Source organism: Fukomys damarensis, unplaced genomic scaffold, assembly GCF_012274545.1.
Source record: "Fukomys damarensis isolate Sample0158 unplaced genomic scaffold, DMR_v1.0_HiC HiC_scaffold_33, whole genome shotgun sequence".
Taxonomy (NCBI): Eukaryota; Metazoa; Chordata; class Mammalia; order Rodentia; family Bathyergidae; genus Fukomys; species Fukomys damarensis.
Window position 1 is genome coordinate 6,319,006 of NW_022900945.1, and position 19,856 is coordinate 6,338,861.

Sequence of the window (19,856 nt, forward strand, 5' to 3'; positions counted from 1 at the left end):
ATAATAAAGGCAAGGTGTTATTATTTATCAACAGTAATCAGGAAATCAGCCAAAAATTAAAAATCTGTGAAGAGCTTAAACTTTATATGTGGTATATATAAATTTAGTAATTGGAAGTCAAGATTTATTTTTACAGTGATTCTTGTAGCATAATATTTTTGATGTTGGTTTAACTTTTCTCCAAAGCTATCTGTCAGTAACATCATAGTACTTTGGAATGTTGCACTATGTGCATTTTAATTGTTTTGGATTAGTGAAAGGTGTATTCTCCCAGAATCATTATAACCTTATGATTATGGTTTGGAATGTTATAAGTTCCATACTATAGATTACATGGTTTCAGCTTATATTCTAACTGGTAAGATTAATACTAAAGAGACAAGCTAGGAAAGCTTTAAATGTTGTAGTTTTTAATGATTGACTTTATTGCAATTATTTTTATTCAGGTACTATACACAATTTAAAGTTGTTTTTAAATCAGCAAATAACTCTAAGATGTTTGTTTTATTTGTATTTCTCACTGCTTCCAAAAAGCTGTAATTGAGAATTTATATTCAGCAGACAGTTTTAGGCAGATGTTTTTGGTTAGGATATATTTTTTCTACAATCAAACAAAATTAATTTTACCATAATTATTAGGGGCTCTTTTCAGAGAACTATGATAAACTTCTGTTACATCACTAAAGAATGCCATACCATTTTCGCAATAGACCCCGTCCCAGCAAAGCAACATTTTAGACAATGGACAAGAAGATGTATCTCCTAGTGGCCAGTGGAATCCTTACCCACTTGGGAGGCGGGATGTACCTCCGGACACCGTTACTAAAAAGGTAACCAGTTTCAAATTGATGACACAAACCTTGAGCCTTGTGCATTCGTTGTAATATGTAACCCATATCTGTGTCTCAGCCTCATTTCTACCTTTGTTGATAACTTCAGACAAAGCATTACTCCATTCTAAATTTCAGCTTACAGTAAGTACACTGAAAAGAATGGAAAAGGAACACTGCCAAGTGTTCCGAGTTGGTAACGAATGTTTGTAAACACCCTGCCACCTCCCTGCAGATAAAGCAGTGCCACTCGTAGGAGTATTGTAAGATGCTTTTCGGACTGAGTGTGGAGAGAGGTGTGTGACACAGGCTTTGGCCTCTCTTAGCTTGCACAGTGGGCTGTAACCAAGTTGCATAAAATACATTTTGACCATACACAGATTGATTTACCATTTTGAAAGTCATAGCCATGCGTTAACAGACGTGTGGTGGGCAGTGAGGAATGTACCCTGCTGTGAGTAGAGCGCTGACTAGATGCTGGTGAAGGCAAAACGAAGAGTAAGGTTGAGGGGTCAGTGGGTGTTAACAATACTGCCTTCAAGGGCACCATAGCAGAGTAAAAGGAAAGCTGTAACCGAGAGAAAGTATTCAGAACATATTATTAGGCTCAAGGGATTTGTATGTCTTAGTGTATTTTTTTAACTTTGAAAATCAATTAAAAACGGCACGTAATGCAATTTTTAAAATTGTAAAATACAAAGAAAACCAAGAAAGTACATAAATATTGAAACACAACAGCCCTTTTATCAATGAGGGGAATGAAAAAGAGATGCCATCTTGTGTTCATCTGACTGGTAAAAAATGAAAAGGTTTGAAAAACACGAGTTGTTTGCAAGTGTAGCAGCAGAAGAAACTCTTGTACTTCTGGAGCACAATGGCTTGGGAAGGTGGACATGCACGTGCCCTGCCTTCCCCCAAACCTCTCAAGGTATCAAACTAGCAAAACTCTTGGTCACACCATTCAAGGCACTTCTGATGCTTACAGTACCATAAAATTTGGCAAACTGAAATGTTTATAAGCAGAGAGTATGTAAATTCTGTTATTCATATAAAAGTATATTTCACAGCAATAAAAATTAGTAAACCATTCCTATCATAAAATCTATAATAGACTAAGCAAATGGGGAAAAATTCCAAGCCATGGCATACATCAAAAATACTATATTTCTGGGCTGGGGATGTGGCTCAGTGGCACTGTGCCTGCCTAGCAAGCACAAGGTCCTGAGTTCAATTCCTGGTGCTGAAAAAAAAATTTTAATACTATATTTACAAATCACAGAAACAAACAATACTAAAACTGGTTAACCCTAAATACATGGGTAAGACTATTTTTAAAAGGATATAATAAACATGATATTTAGAATTGTGATTACCCCTGAAGGGAAATCACAGGGTAAGATGGGGAAGAGGCAGGTGGCATTGTCGGTACTGTTCTAATTCTCAAGTTCAGTTGTGGTTACACTCTAGTTTTTAAACTCAAGAGTCTATTATATAATTGACCTTCATAATTTACATATTTATTATATCAGTACATTCTTTATCACCTAGGTGAATTTCCCACTTGATGACTATGTCAGAGCTTTGTAATGATGTGAAATATCTAATTATTTTTTCCAAGATAATTGGTAATGCGTGACTTGCAGGTGCTATGTATGCTATTAATTTGCCTCCTGGGTAATATCCAGCCCTCCAGGTAGATACAATATAATGTGAGTGATGATGATAGGACCGTGCTATCCTTAGGAAGGAAACAGGAAGTCAAAAACAGAACAATGGAATCAAATAAGTCTAGGAAGAAAAGTAGAAGTCAGATCAGTCTGGGCTTTATCTTGTGAGAGACTGAAAAAAGAACATGGATGTATTTTAATTTTCAGGTTAAAAGCACACTAAAAGCTTTGCAGTGAATATACTAGAGAGAAAACTTGGTGCAGTGGAATAAGTTAAGAAACTTCCTAGTACTCCAGGGAGAACAGTCGGATGGTACAGAGAAGCGGGTGGATTTAATATGTCCTTTAAAAGTAGAGACCAAAGCATCTTGTGATTCACGGGAAATAGATGAAAGTTCCAAGATTGACATCCAGTTTCCTGATTTGATCATGTTAGTTATGCTGTCCCATTCACTAAGGTGGAAAACACAGAAAGAGTAACAGATGGAAGTAGAGGAAAAGAGGGAAGCTTGCATTTTAATACACGGACTAGAGGCATCCTCAGGGCATCCAAGAGGGTGTGTAGAGTGGATATGTGATTATACTTAGGTCGATATACACATTTCTGAATCATTAGAATGTGGTATGATTCAGTCATGAGTATATCGAAGAATGACAGAAGAGACACCAACATTTAAGAGACAGACTTAGGAAGAAGAGGCAGAGATGGAATAGCCAGAGACTTTTTCCGATATCTTCTACAAACTATAGAAAGGCCTCATGCATTAAGGAAATAAATTACTACCACAGGAAGTGGACAAGTTCTAGAGTGAACCTGAGAGTGAACCCACAGTTCTACAGGGCATCATTAATGACTTGAGGTTTTTTCCCTTTCCACTCTGCTATCATACTCTCCTTGGCTTTACTTGTTCCTCTCAATTATAAATTATTTCCAGCAATGATTGGTGATGGAGACTTCCTCTTTCAAATCTAGCAGGAGAGAGAGAGAAGCTTCCTGTAGCTGTTTCTTACATGCAGAACCTTTCTTCCTCAAATCTCTTGACACCCTCTTCATACATCTCACTGATGCAAAAAACGAAGGACTTTTCATCTCTGCAAGAGGAGCGGAGTTCAGTATTTGGCTTTTACTAATCAATTGCAGTGGAATAGTTAGGAGTCTCAGCTTCAAAAACCACTAAAAACACATAGAAAGATAAGGAAAAGTGCCACCTTGGGGAGAGTATGATCAACAATGTCAAACAAAGCCAAAGAAGAAAAATAGGAGGTGAGACAGCCATGCCTAAAGACACTTCAAATTTAGAAACCAAGAAAACTCAAGAAAGGAGTTTCTTTTTGAAAGGAAATAGTGCATCACCCTGGGGTGTAGACAGAAATGTAAGGTGTAGCTGAGATGGTAGACATCTGAACATAAAGGCTGAAAGGAAATGCCATAACCGAAGGGGAAGTTGGAAACACCAGACGAGAAAAGAGGGAACTCTGCTTTGTTATGAGAAAAGAAAGAGAATGTTTGTGTTATCAGGATATGTGTTCTGCGACCAAAGGAAGGAATAGTATTATGCAATTGCAGAGGATTACTTTTATTTTGCCTTACAACTAAAAGTCTTATTCATTTATTATTGTTTTATGGCGTCTGTTTCCAAAGTCCATAGTGACTGTGTGGTCAGACCATCAGCACATGCCATAATGATCATCTCCTTGCCTGGCTATTTGCTTTAAGAATCCCATGTAATCCTGTGACTGCTCAAATATCTGGGTACTGGTTAACCTCGTTAAATGCTAACATAATGGTTTGATCTGTGTGAAAACTTCATTAATCCTTGTGCTTCTTGACAACTGTGAAATGATGTATGTCTAAAATATTTATCATGTTTTAAAAATATAAAAGCATTTGTATCTTCCTGCTATTATGAAAACTGCTTTTGATTACCCACTATTATAACAGTTTTGCCTAAAACCTGAGGTCTTAGAACCTACAAGTAGCTCTTCGGATGGTTTGTGGCACGGGGTCCTGCTGTGTTGCCTTGGCTCATCTCAGATTTACAGACAAATCAGTCCCCTTTCCTTAGCTTCCAGAAGAGCTGGGACTAAAGTGTGTACTGTCACACCCAGCTCGTCTACCTGTTGTCTCACGGAAATAGACAATGATATTCCGATTTAGTTTTTTTAATATAGTAGTTGAAAATGCTAGGTTAATATTCAGCAAGAATCAACCTAAGAAAATGAAGATGGTGGCAGGAGGATTAGCCCGGGCTGCAGTATTTACAGAAATAAGGTAATATTGTACTATTCTTTATTCGGTTTATGGCATACTCTACAATGAACATTTTTTAAAAGTTAATGTTATTTTTGCAAATGTCGTGAGCTGAGAGGTCTTTAGGCTGAGCTGGAAAATAGAAAGGTGGAGAGTGAACTGCAAATACCGTGGGGAATTCAAGGAAAGTAAGTGGTGAAAATACTTAGGCAAACTCATTTGAATTATTTCTCCACACCTCTGTAGAGGGAGACACCTAGGCCATCAGAACATCCCAGGATGCTGAAGAGATTTGCGAGAAAATCAGTTTTAGAGAAAGGCGTGGATTGAGCTAGTGGCCGTCTCCTGTAGCTGTTACAATTCTTTGGTAACTAGTACTGGTATTACTCATGGCCATGCCTTGCGGTACTATAGAAAAGCAAGTGAGGGCCTCTCCAACCTGTAGATCCAAAGATTTACACCCATAGAAGAGACAAAAGTGTTGATCTCTCTAGAAGACTTTTGCTCCTGTCCCTTCTGTTACTGTGTTGTGCACCTGAGACTGGCTGAGTGATGGAACAATGCTGAGGGTTTTAAACCCTGTCTTGTTTTTTGATGGTGTAATAGAAGGTTGTCAGTTTTATAGCCCCTCTTACTATGTTAGTCCCCCACACCTCAACTTTCGGTAGTTACTGATTCAGAAACATCTAATCACTGCTAAAAGAACACATTAATTTTATGGAAATCCCCTCCAAAAAACATAATAATTCCAGGTAATGCCATACCAGCACTGCAAGAATTGTTATCAAAAACATTTGCAATGGCTGAAAGCAATAACGGTTTCAGAAGCAGTGTTGGTATTCTAGAATTCTAGTACATCCCTTCTCTTGGTCTATTGTATTATGCTGCTGCAGTCAGTGTGGTGAGAAGATTAGGTACTTACTACTGTTCACTAAATCTTTACTCTGGGTCAACCTTTATGCTAAATGTTTTCATGTATTTCTACTTCTCATCCTCAAAGCTCTGAGGTAAGCACTATTTTATACATTTTATGAAATAGGTGACCTAGACTCCTCTCCCACATATAGCAGAACATGACGTGATGCTCCAAGTGTAACAGATAACTGCAAACACAAATGTTATTTTAAATTCAGACATTACACTCTGATTTGGTCAAATCCCCTGCAGGAATGACAAGACTGTCCTAATTGTAAGATGGCAGACTATTTCAAAGTACTAGGAATTTTAAACAGGCTGAATACCTCTGAAGAGATTTTAAATTAAAGGATAGTACCTATAAAGGCATGTTAAAGTGTTGAGGGAGAAACACGCAGCAGTAAAAAGGCCAAAGTGACTTAGCAAAACAAATTAAAACTTCAGACATTTCCATTCTGGAGGAAGTAACCAGGAGTCTATAAAACACCAGTGATAAAGAAGTTGAACACTCTTTAGTACGGAATGATAAGACATCCAAAGATCTCTGTTATCCTTAATGAATGTTCCCCGTTGGTGTCTACCCTTCCCCAAATGTTCTAAGTTGAGTTCATTATGATTGACTCTGGAGCAATAAAGACAGACCACACGGGTCAACATAGGATTGGTACAGATAAAGACAGAAGTATAAAAAACTTGTAATTTAGTCTTGACTCACAAAGCATATATGTTTTTTTGTTTGTTTGTTTGTTTACCCGGGATCAAACTCGGGGCCTTGCACTTGCAAGGCAGGCACCAGAACCATTGAGCTAAATCCCCAGCCCACAGCATATCCTTTGTGCTGAATTTGCCTGTGTTTTTCTCCCATCTACAATGTCAGCTCAAGGGCCGGAGATTTAGTTCAGTGGTTCCACCACCTGCCTTGCAAGCACAAGGACCTGAGTTCAATCCCCAGTACCAAATAAATAAATAGATAAATTCCATGTCAGCTCAGCCATAAAAGTTTGGGATTGCCAGGGTTATTGAGAGCAAGGCATGCTCAGGAATTTATCAAGGGGAACAAGAAAAACTAATGTGGGGTCCATCTTGGGGGGTCGTTTCCATTTTCTTAATATCTTCCTCCCTTACCCTCAAATAGTAAATTTCCCTTTTTCCAAGCCACATGAAGTGTTTCTTATGTATTCTCATTAAATTTCTGGAAAGAAATATTCATTCTTTAATTTTAGCATTTGCCATATTTTTAAGCATAATACATTTCAATGTTCCTTTCTATACATGAGTAGAGAGGTAAGATCTAAAATATCTTTTGAAATCATAAATTGTTTTGCTCTTATCTATATGACTGAACCATCATTTGTGTTTTGAAACAACTGGACTACATATCTACTGATTGATTTTTCACTATGGAATAAAAGCCAATCCTTTCCAAGAATCAGGAAAAACTACGGTCATTTTAAATAAGGAAGAACTTCAGGGACCATATAAGAAACAGTAAGAACAATATAAGAAAAATCAAAAAAGAAAAATCACATTAGCCTACACATTTAGGAATTTAAATAAGAGCATTTTATTATTTTATATCTTATCTAAAATATGTAATCATTAAATTATATGAATTGAAGAATAACCTTCTCAGAACTTTTTTCCACCAAAGAGGAATACAGCTATCAGTTAGCTACATATGTGAAATCACAATAAAAGTAGCTCTACTTTTGGTTTCTGTGATTTCACGGAGGCTTAGCATAGCACCTTTGAGATCCCTTACTTCAAAGAGGAGAGAGGAATTGGCTCATTTAAATAAAAATAGAGGAAAATCTGCTATAGATAAGAAACAGATGAGGATTTAAATATTGGAGAAACGGAGTAGAGCAGATCTTCAGGTTCTAAAGAAGTCAGGGAACAGTGGTAGCAGACAGGAAGATCAGCAAGGCAGCCTCGTATATGAGACAAAGGCAGTAGGAACATGTTTCCATCAGCTTCAAAGTCAAGTATGTCTGTTCTGTTTCGAGTGTACCTGGAAGTGAAAGCTGACTCTAGACCTGACTGACTGTCAGTGCTCCGGCCAGGCTTTTCCCCTGACAGGAGCAGGTGTGTCAGGAGGAGTAGGGTTTTGCTTAGGCCTTGTACATCTTCCCACCCAGAGAACAGTACATGGCAGTGGAGAACCACCAGGAGGAATGAATACCTTTCCTCTGGGAGTCCACAGGCAAATAAGGAGAATCTTCCCATCCCCGGCCTCAGCCCTGGTTTCCCTTTTGGCCTCCTCTTCCCCGGGTCTCCTTGTTTCTCCCCTGGCAGCAGCAAATATTTCACTGGTCAGAATCAGTTTTCCTTCTGGTTTCTGGGCAGTACAGAAAAACACTAGAATTCCTTGAAACACAAACACAGATGGAGTTTTCTGAATATTAGAAAGAGAGCTCTTCTGAGTGAGTTGTAGGTTAAGATCCTCCTGGCCTCCCTGCTCTTGTTCCTTCTCCCCGTTCATGTGGTGCTGGTTAGAACTTGGTACGGAGCAGTGCTAAAACTGAGTTGATGTTCGTGGTGCTGATGTATTCAGTCAAGAGATGGCCATGGGCCAGGAACTTCAAGAGAAATACCAGCCCGTGTTGTTTCTTTGCATTACTGGAGATTGAGGCCTGGGCCTGGCCTGTGCCTAGGAACGCACTGTACCACTGAGCTACATCTCCAGCCCTTTTTGGAACTTATTTTAAGACAGGGTCTTGTGAAATTGTCCAGGCTGGCCTTCAACTTGCCATCCTCCTGCCTCAGCCTCCAACGTAGCTGAGGTTACAGGCAGGCAGCCTGTACAGTAACCATGCATGGCTCGTTTTTGTGTCAGTGAACTCTGCGCCAACACAAGAAATGAGTAGATGAAAGGACAATTTGATAAAACGGGTCCTCACTGTTCTTGGAAAGTAAATCTGTTTTTTTCCTCAGTTTTTGTTTCTTCTCTCCATGTCTCCAGTGCGATGCACGCTGACAGCATTTCTCCTGGGGAGTTGCTCCCTGTTCCCGCTTCCCTTTTGCTCCTCTTCCCTGCCTTCTGTCCCCATCCCATCTGTCAGACCCCTTCCCTTTTGAAAAAGATGTTTCCCTTCTTCCTGTATTTTCCATCTTGCTCTTTGTTTATATTGTGTGCTTCTCATATGTGAGAATCTATGTGACATTTAAGCTTGTCTGCTTGATGGCATTTCACTCAAGTAGAGGGTTTTTTAAAACAAAAATTTCAGTGGAGTCAGTAGCCTTGGACAGACCTTCCTTATATGAAAATATGCATTTTTTTTCCTCTTGCCCAGAAGCCACTTTCTCAAAGCTACATAAAAGCAAAGTTGGGACAGTGAGAATGTGGCAAATGTATCCAAATAGGAAGGAACCTTCCACCCTAGTGAGATTTTGAAAGTGGTTCTCCAGATTTACAGTAATGCCACCCTGTGTCCTTGGAGCTTTTGGTATCTAGAAATAATCTAGAACTGATTATTTGTGTGATGAGTAGATACCTACTCCTTCATTTCATCTTCTGGGTGAAAAGGAAAGCGGCATTTCTAATCGATCCCAGCAGCTCTGACAGACGTTCCAGCCACTTCCACAATCATCCCAGCAAACTAGGAGTCAGAGCAGGAGATCTGGGTGAACAATTAAAATTTACTTGTGTGACTTTTGTGGGCAGGGATTAATTTAGATAATGTTGTCAGGCACCCACCAAACGCCACCAAATTCTGAGATTTCTGATACTGATCATTAGTGACCTGTTAGGGGCATATTAAGACACCCACTGCTTCCCTCTGCCTAGGAAATCGGTACCTCCATCCGTACTAAACTTGGCCTCAGCATGGTCTTTATGAGTAATATTGTTTCAGAACAGGATCAGATGCACTATTTGACGCTATAGGAATTGTGATATGTGAAACGATCCAAAGAAGACATAGCTAAGGTCTCAAATCAAATTAAATTCCTTTAATCAGTAAGAACTCTCACTCAGATAATTAAGTAGACTTTCGAAATGCATTGTAGGGTAGGTGATGAACATGTTATCTTCTCCAGGAAATCAATATGAACATGCCTTTTGTTGTACTAAGGGAGTAAGAGAACTTCCATTCAATTAGATTCACTGTCCCCCATAACTGTAAGTTACTAGCATAACCTGGGGACGGCACGTGCATATAGAGAAAGAGGCCGCCAAAAAATCTATACAGCAGGAAAAGAAAAACTTGTATAGCTGTTTTAGTCCTAAATCCATGAGACGTCGTGAGATTAACACACGTTGCCTTTGGCTTCTCCAGGGACAAGAGGTGCTCACAGTGGTGGCCGTGAGCTTCCAGACATTTATCAGCACGGTGAACTACTCGTGTGTGTCTCCGTTTGTTTGGTGGACTCTTTATATAGGAAAGCACCAGAAAGAGAGTCCTGCATGTCACACAAGAAGGGTTTGCTTTCTGCTTATCAAGCAAGAATACCTGGCCTAAGCGCAGTAAAACATCCATGAAAATGAGAAACAGCTCCACGATTTAGCAATTACTGAATCAGGAAGAAAGGTTTGAGAAAACCAATGAAATAACTTCCTCTATTTAATTATCTATCTCAAATATTTATTTTGTTCATCTGAAGAGCTATGATGATACACTTTTAATCAGCTAATTCAAGTGTGATCTAGTGCACAGACGTGTTTACACTACTTCTATTGCATAATTAGATTTATTCTCTGAAATAATGTCCACAGGAAGTCGTGGAAGTGTGACTGGAAAACCTCTCTTCAAACAAAAGCGACAGCTGAATAATAAGACTGTAGTTTCACAGTCACTGTTGTATTGGATTTTTCTTGCTGGAAGCAACATTATTCTTTAATTCACAGTATATCCCTTTATCTTCTAATAACCAGTGCAGAAATACTGCTGTGTCTCATAGTGAAAGAAATCACTGTCACAAAAACAAGAATTTCCTCATCTAGACTGACTTTAAATTATTCCTTTAATAAAAGTGCAAACTCCAAAAATGTCTATCAAGTAGCTATTAAATCAGAGGCAACAAATAAACTTGTTACAGATTAAAGCAGTTGGAAGAATGGCAGATTAAAACACTTAATCCATCAATTTTTGACACAGGTGCTCCTTAAATTAAATAACTATTTCTTCTTCATAAAATTGAGATAATGCAGTAACATTTGTATAATCTTTGTTTTGAGAGAAATCTAAAAGCGGAAATCCAAAGTTAATATAACACACTAAAAATGCCCATGATTGAATACATAATTTGAAGACCTGCCACTGGCAGCTGATTAAAGAACATTGCCAAATAGAGGCTGTCAAAGAAGGAAGTTTCCAGTTTTTTCCCCTCGAACTTTATCAGACTTATTCCAAACCCATAAGTTCTTACAAACCTTAAAGAGTGAAAGAACTTATTGGCAAACTATCATTATTGTTAACATCTTCCTTCTCCTTTTACTTTATCTTGGGAATGTGTACCAGTATCACCATGACACATTGTAGGTTGAAATACTTAGGCTTCAACTCATTTCATCACTCTGCTGTTACAGGTGCACTGGGTTTTTTCTTCATTTCAGTTAGTAATTTACAGTTCCGTAGCTATGTTCTGCTTAACATAGAAGAATGTGCTTGTAGGGTCTTGTAGTTTAATGTGCTTGTAATTTAATCGTGACTGCTCTCACACATGGGCTGGCCACCCTTCTGGGGCGTGGAGCACTGAAGTCAAAAGCCCCAGTGCTTCACCTTTTTATGTGACATTAGAGGACCTGAAGTTTAGAGTCTGTGACTCTAAAAATTTCAAGATTAGCAAATATTTTTGAGTACCCAAAAACACTGCAGTGTGCCAGTGGCTAAACACTGCTTTCGAAAGAGGAAATATTCAGTGTCATACTCCAATTGTCATCATCATGCAGTCTCTACAGTGCAGGAAGACACTGCATTAATGTGCTTACCGTAGACAACTCCTGTCTTCCCAGCTTTGTGTGAAAAGGGGCTGGGGGTGTGGAACTGAGAACGCAGGCTGGGGCCCAGTGTTCAGTCTGCTCTTAACCACTCTGTTGTACTCATAGATTGGATCCTGCGCGCTCTAGCAAGTTAAAAAGAAATGCAAGGGCCAGGGATTTACCTCAGTGGTTCTGCCGGCTGCCTCGCAAGCGCAAGGACCTGAATTTGATCCCTGGTACCAAAAAAAAACAGAAACCCTGTAGTATAGCTCTGCTGTGAAACACAATGCTCAATATTAGACATATATTTGATATATATTTAGCTCGCACTTTTTGGCACAAGTTGATACAGGTTTTCTCCTCCATGGTCAGCAAAGAGGAAGAAACCAGCACCACTCATATCTTAAAGGAATATTTTAGTTCTCCCCATCTTGTTTTTATTGCCCACACAAGTTTTTTAGAGATTCTGGAGAGCATCTGTTTTCCAGATTTTTGGTTTTTTGATCCGAAACCTTTCCAAGCTCGTCGCTCACCATTGTGACCTGAGAACGAAGAGAATCAGGAGCACTGTGTATGAAGTGAACTTCCTGGGGATCCTTCTGCTGTATGGTTCGTTTTGTCTCACTGTGAATGACAGCACCACAGGTCCTGCTTACATCATCCGTGACTGCTGTCACTCCTTCCGGTCGGAGTATGTCTCTCCTTTCCTGCAGATGACCTGTTATTTTGAGTCTTGTCACCGAAACCACTTGTGGAAGTGACAAAACTCAACTGAGTGTTGAAAGAATCCCCACAAAATGTTAATCGGATCAGTACGTAAAAGTCCAACTACGCAACAGGCTTCGGAACAAACGGTTGACTTTTTTCTTACTAAAGATTTTGCTTTTTTTAAAAAAAGCAACTGTCAGCCTTAACTTTGCTTTCATGGGCACTGAACACGTTAAACTTTGCTGTTGAGGTCCTTCGTGTGGGAAGAAAGGACATCAGTGTGTACCCTCCTGGAAATTAACTGGTTCTTGGTGCAGAGTACTTACAAAGTGCCTGTCCTGTGTTCTATCAATGGTAGCTATTCCAACACTTATTATTTTAGATGAAAATCTGTATTCATTATGCAGAAGCTAACTTTCATTTTTAAGTTGAAATTAAATTTATTTTGTAACTGACTGAACATATCCATGGTGTACCAGGTGATGCCTCCGTACACGTTTGTATATATTGTGTGATCTTTAAATCTGGTTGAATGTGTCTACTCCAACATTCTCTTCGGTGAATGGACACTTTATACCTTTGTCCATGTTCTAAGTCAGTTGGTTATGTCTTTGATGTTACATTTCAGGGTCCTTTGTATATCCTGAGTACTGGTAACTTGCAACTCTTTTCAGCAACCCAGTAGCTTGACTTTTCAGTCTTCTGTCATTTAAGCCTACTGGTTAATTTTTATGTATAGTATGAGACATAGGTTGGGGTTCGTTTATTTTGCCTATGTGTGTCCAACTGGGCCAGGATCATTTATTACAAAGATTCTTCCTTAAGTTGAATTGTTTTCCCACCTTTGTACAAAGTCATTTGGACATACTTTGTGGGCCTATCTATAGGTTCTCTCTCTATTCCATTAACCTATATGACTGTCCTGGAAACACCACATGGTTTTGATTACTATAACTTGAATATATTTGAAATTATAATGATTTCCACCTACTTTCTACTTCTTTTTCAGGGTGCTTTGTTTTGTTGGGGATTTTTTTTGTGTGTGGTTATTGTTCTGTTTTGTTCTGATGGAGTGAGGGTCTTGCTATGTAGTCCACACTGGCCTTGAACTCACTGTGTAGCCAGATTGGCCTCAAATTCATGGCAAAATCCTGCCTCGGCCTCCCAAGTGCTGGGATGACAGGTGTGCACCATTACACACAGCTCCCGTTTTCAGTTTTTTGTTTTTCTTTTTATTGAGTTTATTGGTACAATCTAGATATACAATACAGTTACATTCATCATGGGGATCCTGTACCTTTACATAATAGGTTTTGGTTCTCATTTTTTTCCCTCGTCCCTGCCTTCCCTTCACCCCCTCCTTCCCTCCCCATTTACAAACACTTTATTTCCATTTTTTCAGTTTCTCGTATTTTTTTCCTCCCCCTTATTACCTTTCTCCCACCCTTCCCACTTTCCCTACACCTTTAGCGTTTTCAGATTTTTTAACGTTCTAGTTTCATATCCTTCTAAATTTTAGAGAATGTATGCATGGAATTATATATAATGTCTATGGGATTATAATTGTATATATATTTGGAATCTTGAGAGAAATTTATTGTATAAATTTGGTGAGAAAGTTGACCTTTTTTAAGTCTTCCAACCTGTATACATGGCATGTCTTGCTCTTTCTGTAAATCTTGGATGTCTTCTCCAGCATTGTGTACTTTTCAGCATGTAAATCCTGTGTAAGCTTTACCTAATTACACCAGAGTGCTTCACGTTTTTGAGTGGTTGTACATGGCTTTGCATTTAAATCACAGTGTCCATGTATTCGTGTATATACTCCTGTGACCTTGCCAAACTCACTTGTAAGCACTTCTAGGAGCTGTGTTTTTCTTTTGAATTTTTTTATGTGCACCACCATGTCATCCACACACAAGGATGATTTATTTCTTCCCTTTCAATATGTGTGCCTTTTTTTTTTCCTTCTCTTGCCATATTTTGCTAACTAGAACTTCTAGCACCTCATTGAATATGAGTTCTGAGAGAGGACATTTATGTTTTGTTCTGAGTCTTAGTGGCAAAGCATTTAACGTTTTCACCAATAGTATATTAGCTATAAGATTTCTGTAGATGGTCTTTATTAAGTTCTCCTCTGTTCCTATTTTCTCTGAGCATTTTTCATCATGACTGGATGTTGAATTTTTTCAAACACTTTTTCTGCCCCACTGATAGGATTTTTCTTCTGTACACATTGCTGTGGTACATGACATTCACTTTCAGATAAGAATAAACCTGGTATCACTGGAATGAACTTGGCCAAGATATGGAATTATTTTCACATATTGCTGAACACTTTACCAATGTTTTGTTAAGGACTTTTGCATCTATTTTACAAGGAATACTGCTCTATAATTTTCTTTATCTTTTCTTAATTACCCTTCTTTCAACTCCTCTTCCCTTCATCCTCCCTCCTCTTTTCTTCTTCTCATTCTTATTCTTTCTCACTTGGTATCATGGTAATTCTAGTTTCATAAAATAAACTTGGAACCTTTCTCTTGTATTTTCTGGAAGAGATCCGTGTAATTGGCATTAATTCTTATTTAAATGTTTGGTGGAACGCTTCAGTGAGACTGTCATGACCTGGAGATTTGTTGATACTTTAAAGTTTAGGTCCCATGCTGGGGATTGAGCTCAGTGGTTCTGCTGCCTGCCTCGCAAATGCAGTGTCCCAAGTTCAATCTCTGGTACCAAAATAAATAAAGTTGAGCTCTCAATTTCATTTTTTGTTTTCAGTTTGTGTTTTTTTTTTCTTTTGCTTCTCCATTTCTTTTTCTTGCTTCTTATTAGCATTTAAACATCTTTTGGAATTCCATTCTTATATATTTATAGTATTTTAATATATCTCTTATACACTTATGTATTGGTTGTCCCTGGTTTCATTTGGGTGTGTATATAAATATATATTGATATATATATATCTATATATATATAGATATATATATTTTAAAACTCTAATCTCCTTTTTTTATCCTGCTTTGTATATAATAGAAATGTATTAAGTATTTACTCTACATACTTTTAGAACATATCAGATAGTACCTTAATTTATTTCCACTATAAAACATAATTTTAAACATTTAAGAAAAGTTCAAAATATCTACCATATATTTGCTTACCGTGTTCTTCCTTCCTTCCTAATGTTACAAAGCTCTTTCATTACCCTTTCCTTTCTATTTAGAGAACTTCCTTTACACATTATTTTAGAAGAGTTCTGGTAACACAAATTCTGTTTTCCTTCATCAGAGAACATCTTGATTTCACTTTCATTGCTGAAGAATATTTCCATAGTTACAGGATTTGAGGCTGAGAGTTCTTTTCTTCCAGTACTTGAGGTTTATTATGCTACTTCCTTCTGTCATCCAGGGTTTTTGATGAGACATCTAATGTCATTCAGATTGTTTTTCCTCTATATGTACCATTTTTCTGTCATTGCCTTGAAGATTATTTTGTCTTTTCCTTCTAAAAGTTTTAAGTATGATATAACTAGGAGCACAGTTCCTTAGATTTATCCTATATGGATTTCTCTCTGATTTTTTTAAATCTAGGTTTTCTTCTGTCTCATAAAATTCCAGAGTTTTTTGCCATTATTTCTTTAAGTTGTTTTTTAGCTCTACTTTCTTTGTGATATCATGACTATTAAAACATGTGTATTCCCACTGGTTCCTGAGACCTTGCTTTTTTTTTTTCAGTATCTTCTCACATTATTCACAATAGATATTTCCTGTTTTCTTGTCTTCCAGTTCTCCCACTCTTTCCTCTGTTATCTGCAGTCTTTTGTCAAAGTCTTCCATTGGTCAAGCTTTTCATTTTACTTACTGTATTTTTCAGCTCTAAAATTTCCATTTGTTTCTTCTTTACATCTTTTTTCTTTACTGAAATTTTATATTTTTTGCTGATAGCTTCATCCCCTTCCCTGTTTGTTTCAAGTGTATGTGTAATTGATCATTAGAGCCTTTTTTATGGTGCCTTAAAATCAGATCATTTTAACATCTTTGTCCTCTCACTGCTGGCATGTGTGGATTGTCCTTTTTCACTTGGTTAGCAATCTTCTTGGCTCTTGATATGACAGATTTTCAATTGAAACCTGGACATTTTCATATTATGTTACAAAAACTCTGGGTCTTAGTTATGCTTTCTGTTTTAGCTGGCTTTCTCTGACATTATTTCATTTGAGGAAAAGTAACATGCTGACTTGTTATCAAGAGTCAGTAGTGGGCCGGGGATTTAGCTCAATGGTGCTGCTCCTTCCTGGCAAGCGCAAGGTCCTGAATTTGATCCCCACTACAAAAAAAAAAAGGCATCAACAGAAATCTAGCTTTTCCCACTCAGCCATCATTGACACTTGAGGCAAGAACTCCTCGGTACTGCTAAGTGGGAATGGAAGTTCCAACTCCCCACATGGTCTCCACTGATCCCTTGGTTGAGGTCAGCTCATTACCACTAAGTGGTGATGAAAGTCCTGACTCTTTCAGAAACTTTCTCTAGAAGATGCCTTCTTGCTGGGTGGAACTGAAAGTTCAAGTTCCTTATGTGATCTCCACAGACACCCTTGGAGAAAGGGCTGATTACTGAGCATTGAGGATAAGTGAGCACTGTACCCAGCCTCCCCTAATACAACATCAGAGAAGTGTTGGTGTGCTTTGTTACATCCTCATGATGGTGAAGTCTACATTCCCTACTTGGCCGGCATTGTTAAGGTTGGGCCATATTTTTTCTATGGTGGTCAGCTATAGTACAGGAATCATTGTCCTACAGCATTTTGTCTGATAGGCTGCTGATCCTTTGGCTGGAGAGAGCATGTGTTGTTTTGTTTGTTCATTTTATCTGGATCCATTGGCATTCTCAGACTGCGCACTTCTTTAGCTCCAAGTCTGGTTATGTAACTGAAGGAACTTACCAAGGTATTGTGACTTGGTCCCTAGATCCCTTGCTGGTTTTCTTCTTTCTATTTTTCAGTTTTCTTATATTTTCTACATATAATCCTCAAGGTTTTTATTGTACTTAATGGAAGGAGTAGGGAACAATACATTTATTCTATCTACCTGGAAGCAGAAATGCTACTGGCTTACTTTTTAAAATTTAGCCACATTGGGGGGAAAAAAGACACTGTAGAATATACGATGTGAATAGAAAGCACAGGACTAGGTTTTTGCTGCTGTTATTTTACAAATTATTGAAAATACCTTGTTTAAATGAGTCCTTAACATGTATCACTAAGTTATCTTTTGGAGATGATTCTGGGTAGTTGACCCTGCTCCTGACCATTTTTAGAACTCTTTTAGACTTAATTTTAGAGAATGAATCATGTTCCTTTGAATATTATCAGTGGCATAAAGTGTCATCCTGTGAGACTGTTTGATTTCTTTGGAAGTAAGCCCTAGTCATTCAGAAGCCAAGATGGGTGGTAAAACAGATGACCAAATTGGGTAATATAACAACTCTTTCTAAAAGAACAGCGTGAACCAAGGCATCTTTATAATGATAGAACCATTTCTCTCATGTCATACAAAATTGCCCAAATACTTAACAGTTTCCTATAATAAGCCTGAGTAGCTCTGAGATGCATTTCGCACATACAGTATCATGTGATATCAAATCAACATGTACTCTCCCTGGTTTTGATTAATATGTATTTGGGTCCTGTGGATATTGGAGTTTTTCCCTGTAAAATTTAATTATTTTGGGCCAACTTGAAAACATATTCCATCACCATTCTCTCAGATAAGTGTTATTTTGTCCAACTTCCCCTTGAAAGTTCCAAATAATGTCAAATATTCTCTGTTTCTTTCTGTCATTCAAAATGTGTGGCACAGTTTTCCCAGGAACCTCTTTGTTCAAATTCCCCTTCAGCGTGAGTCAGTATCACAGTGCTAGACCTCTTGATTGAACAAATCCAGCCTCCAAAATTTTCTGCATTTTCTTCGGTCCTGTTTACTTCCTAGTACCATCCTTATTACCTTTTCTTGTTGGTTTGTGTTGTTTTTGTACTGGGGATCAAACTCGGGTCCTTGCACTTGCAAGGCAGGGAGCAGAACCACTGAGCTAAATCCCCGGCCCCTTATTACCTTTTCTTAAGCCTTTGTATCATTCCAAAAAAAAATAAAAACTTTCTTCTTTGAGTCCTTGTGTACCATATTTTCCTGTCTAGGTATCTGCTTACATTGTTGGTTTAATTCACATGAATTTTAGTATTGAATCTTTGCTTTCCACAGTTGTCATTCTCCAACCCCACACATCACAACCAGTAGCCTGAGACTGAAAGAACCACTCCTGCTGCTGTAAACAAAACATCTTTGCAGAATGTTCCTTCCAGGTCTGCTTTCTGTTTTGCCACACCATCAGCGAGCAGAGCCTCAACCCTCCACAGATATGGACAGATCACTAACTACAAAAGCGTCACCCCTTTTACTTGGCTATAAAGCTTGAAGTCATGAGCCTAGCATCTAATGCTGTTGATCGACTTAATTTACCAAGTAGGGGAATTCAGGACCTACTAAAGAAATGGAATGCATCCTCCCTCCACACTCTGATCCTTTGGTCCTTTCAATTCACAGTTCAGTTCCTAGAGGAGTGTACTGATTTGGGGGAGGGTGGTTGCAATATAGTGCACTTTTTAAGAGCAGACCTTTGATGGACAGCCTTGGTTCAAATGTTGGACCTGCCACTCTACCAGTCCTATAAATTCCTTAGGAAAGTCCCTGAACCTCTCCTAACTTTAATTTCTTCCTCAGTAAATCAGATATGATAATGCTGTTGCAAAGGTCAAAGAAGGTAATCTGTATAAGGTATGTAAGTACATTGTTCAGAACCAAGTGTTTGGCTGGTAGCTATTATTTACTAAATGCAGTTACTGTCCCAGTCATTAAAAACTGTCAGTAGGATATGCAGCTTTCTCTCAAATAATTCAAAATTCACATAATCCTAAACTCAAATAGTCCCATCCATAGAAAACTACGTCTAAAGGTGTTTATAGCTCTATAATGCAGAGAATTAGGTTTTTACCTTGGAGAGAACTTCACTGGATTAATCAAAGGAATCGTTAAGTAGTCATTATTGATTTTCTCATGTAGGTTATATACAAGGCACCAAAGCTCTGTTCTGGTTTCCTTCTGAGTTCTCTGGGTATAAAAATGTTTTGTTTATCTGTGTGATCACTTTCATTTAAGCTGCCAGTCTCCCTGCCTCCCACTGGTGGAAGCGCTGTCTGAAGACCGATTAATTTTCACCAGTGGAGGTAAGGAGCACGCATAAATGCAGAAATCAATGGACTTTGTGGTAGCTACTCACTCCGGGCTCCTCTAACAAGAGATTACTTTCTCTAACTGTGTAACTGAGCATGCTCGTGAGTTCATTCAGAATACAACAGGTCAGAGTATGATACTGGCTTTGTCCTGGCTTTATCGTGGCTTCCTTCTACCAAACAAGAGAACACGAAATTCCGTGCAAGCAGAAAAGAAATCACATTTGTAGTAAGGCAAAACTTAACCAGAAGTTGTTCGGTCTTCCACAATGGCTGAAAA

General features: G+C 38.3%; 1 protein-coding gene across 7 annotated transcripts in view; it reads left to right on the top strand.

Moving 5' to 3' along the window:
• Lrrc7 (leucine rich repeat containing 7) overlaps positions 1-19,856 on the top strand; it is a 463,114-nt gene that overhangs the window by 394,370 nt on the left and 48,888 nt on the right. For 6 of the 7 annotated variants that reach the window (XM_010605114.3, XM_033758262.1, XM_033758263.1 and 3 more), the window contains one exon: positions 711-830. The exons of the other annotated variant lie outside the window; for it this stretch is intronic. In XM_010605114.3, coding sequence (XP_010603416.2) covers positions 711-830 — 120 coding nt within the window. The remainder of the gene's footprint in view (positions 1-710; positions 831-19,856) is intronic. 7 annotated transcript variants of the gene reach the window in all.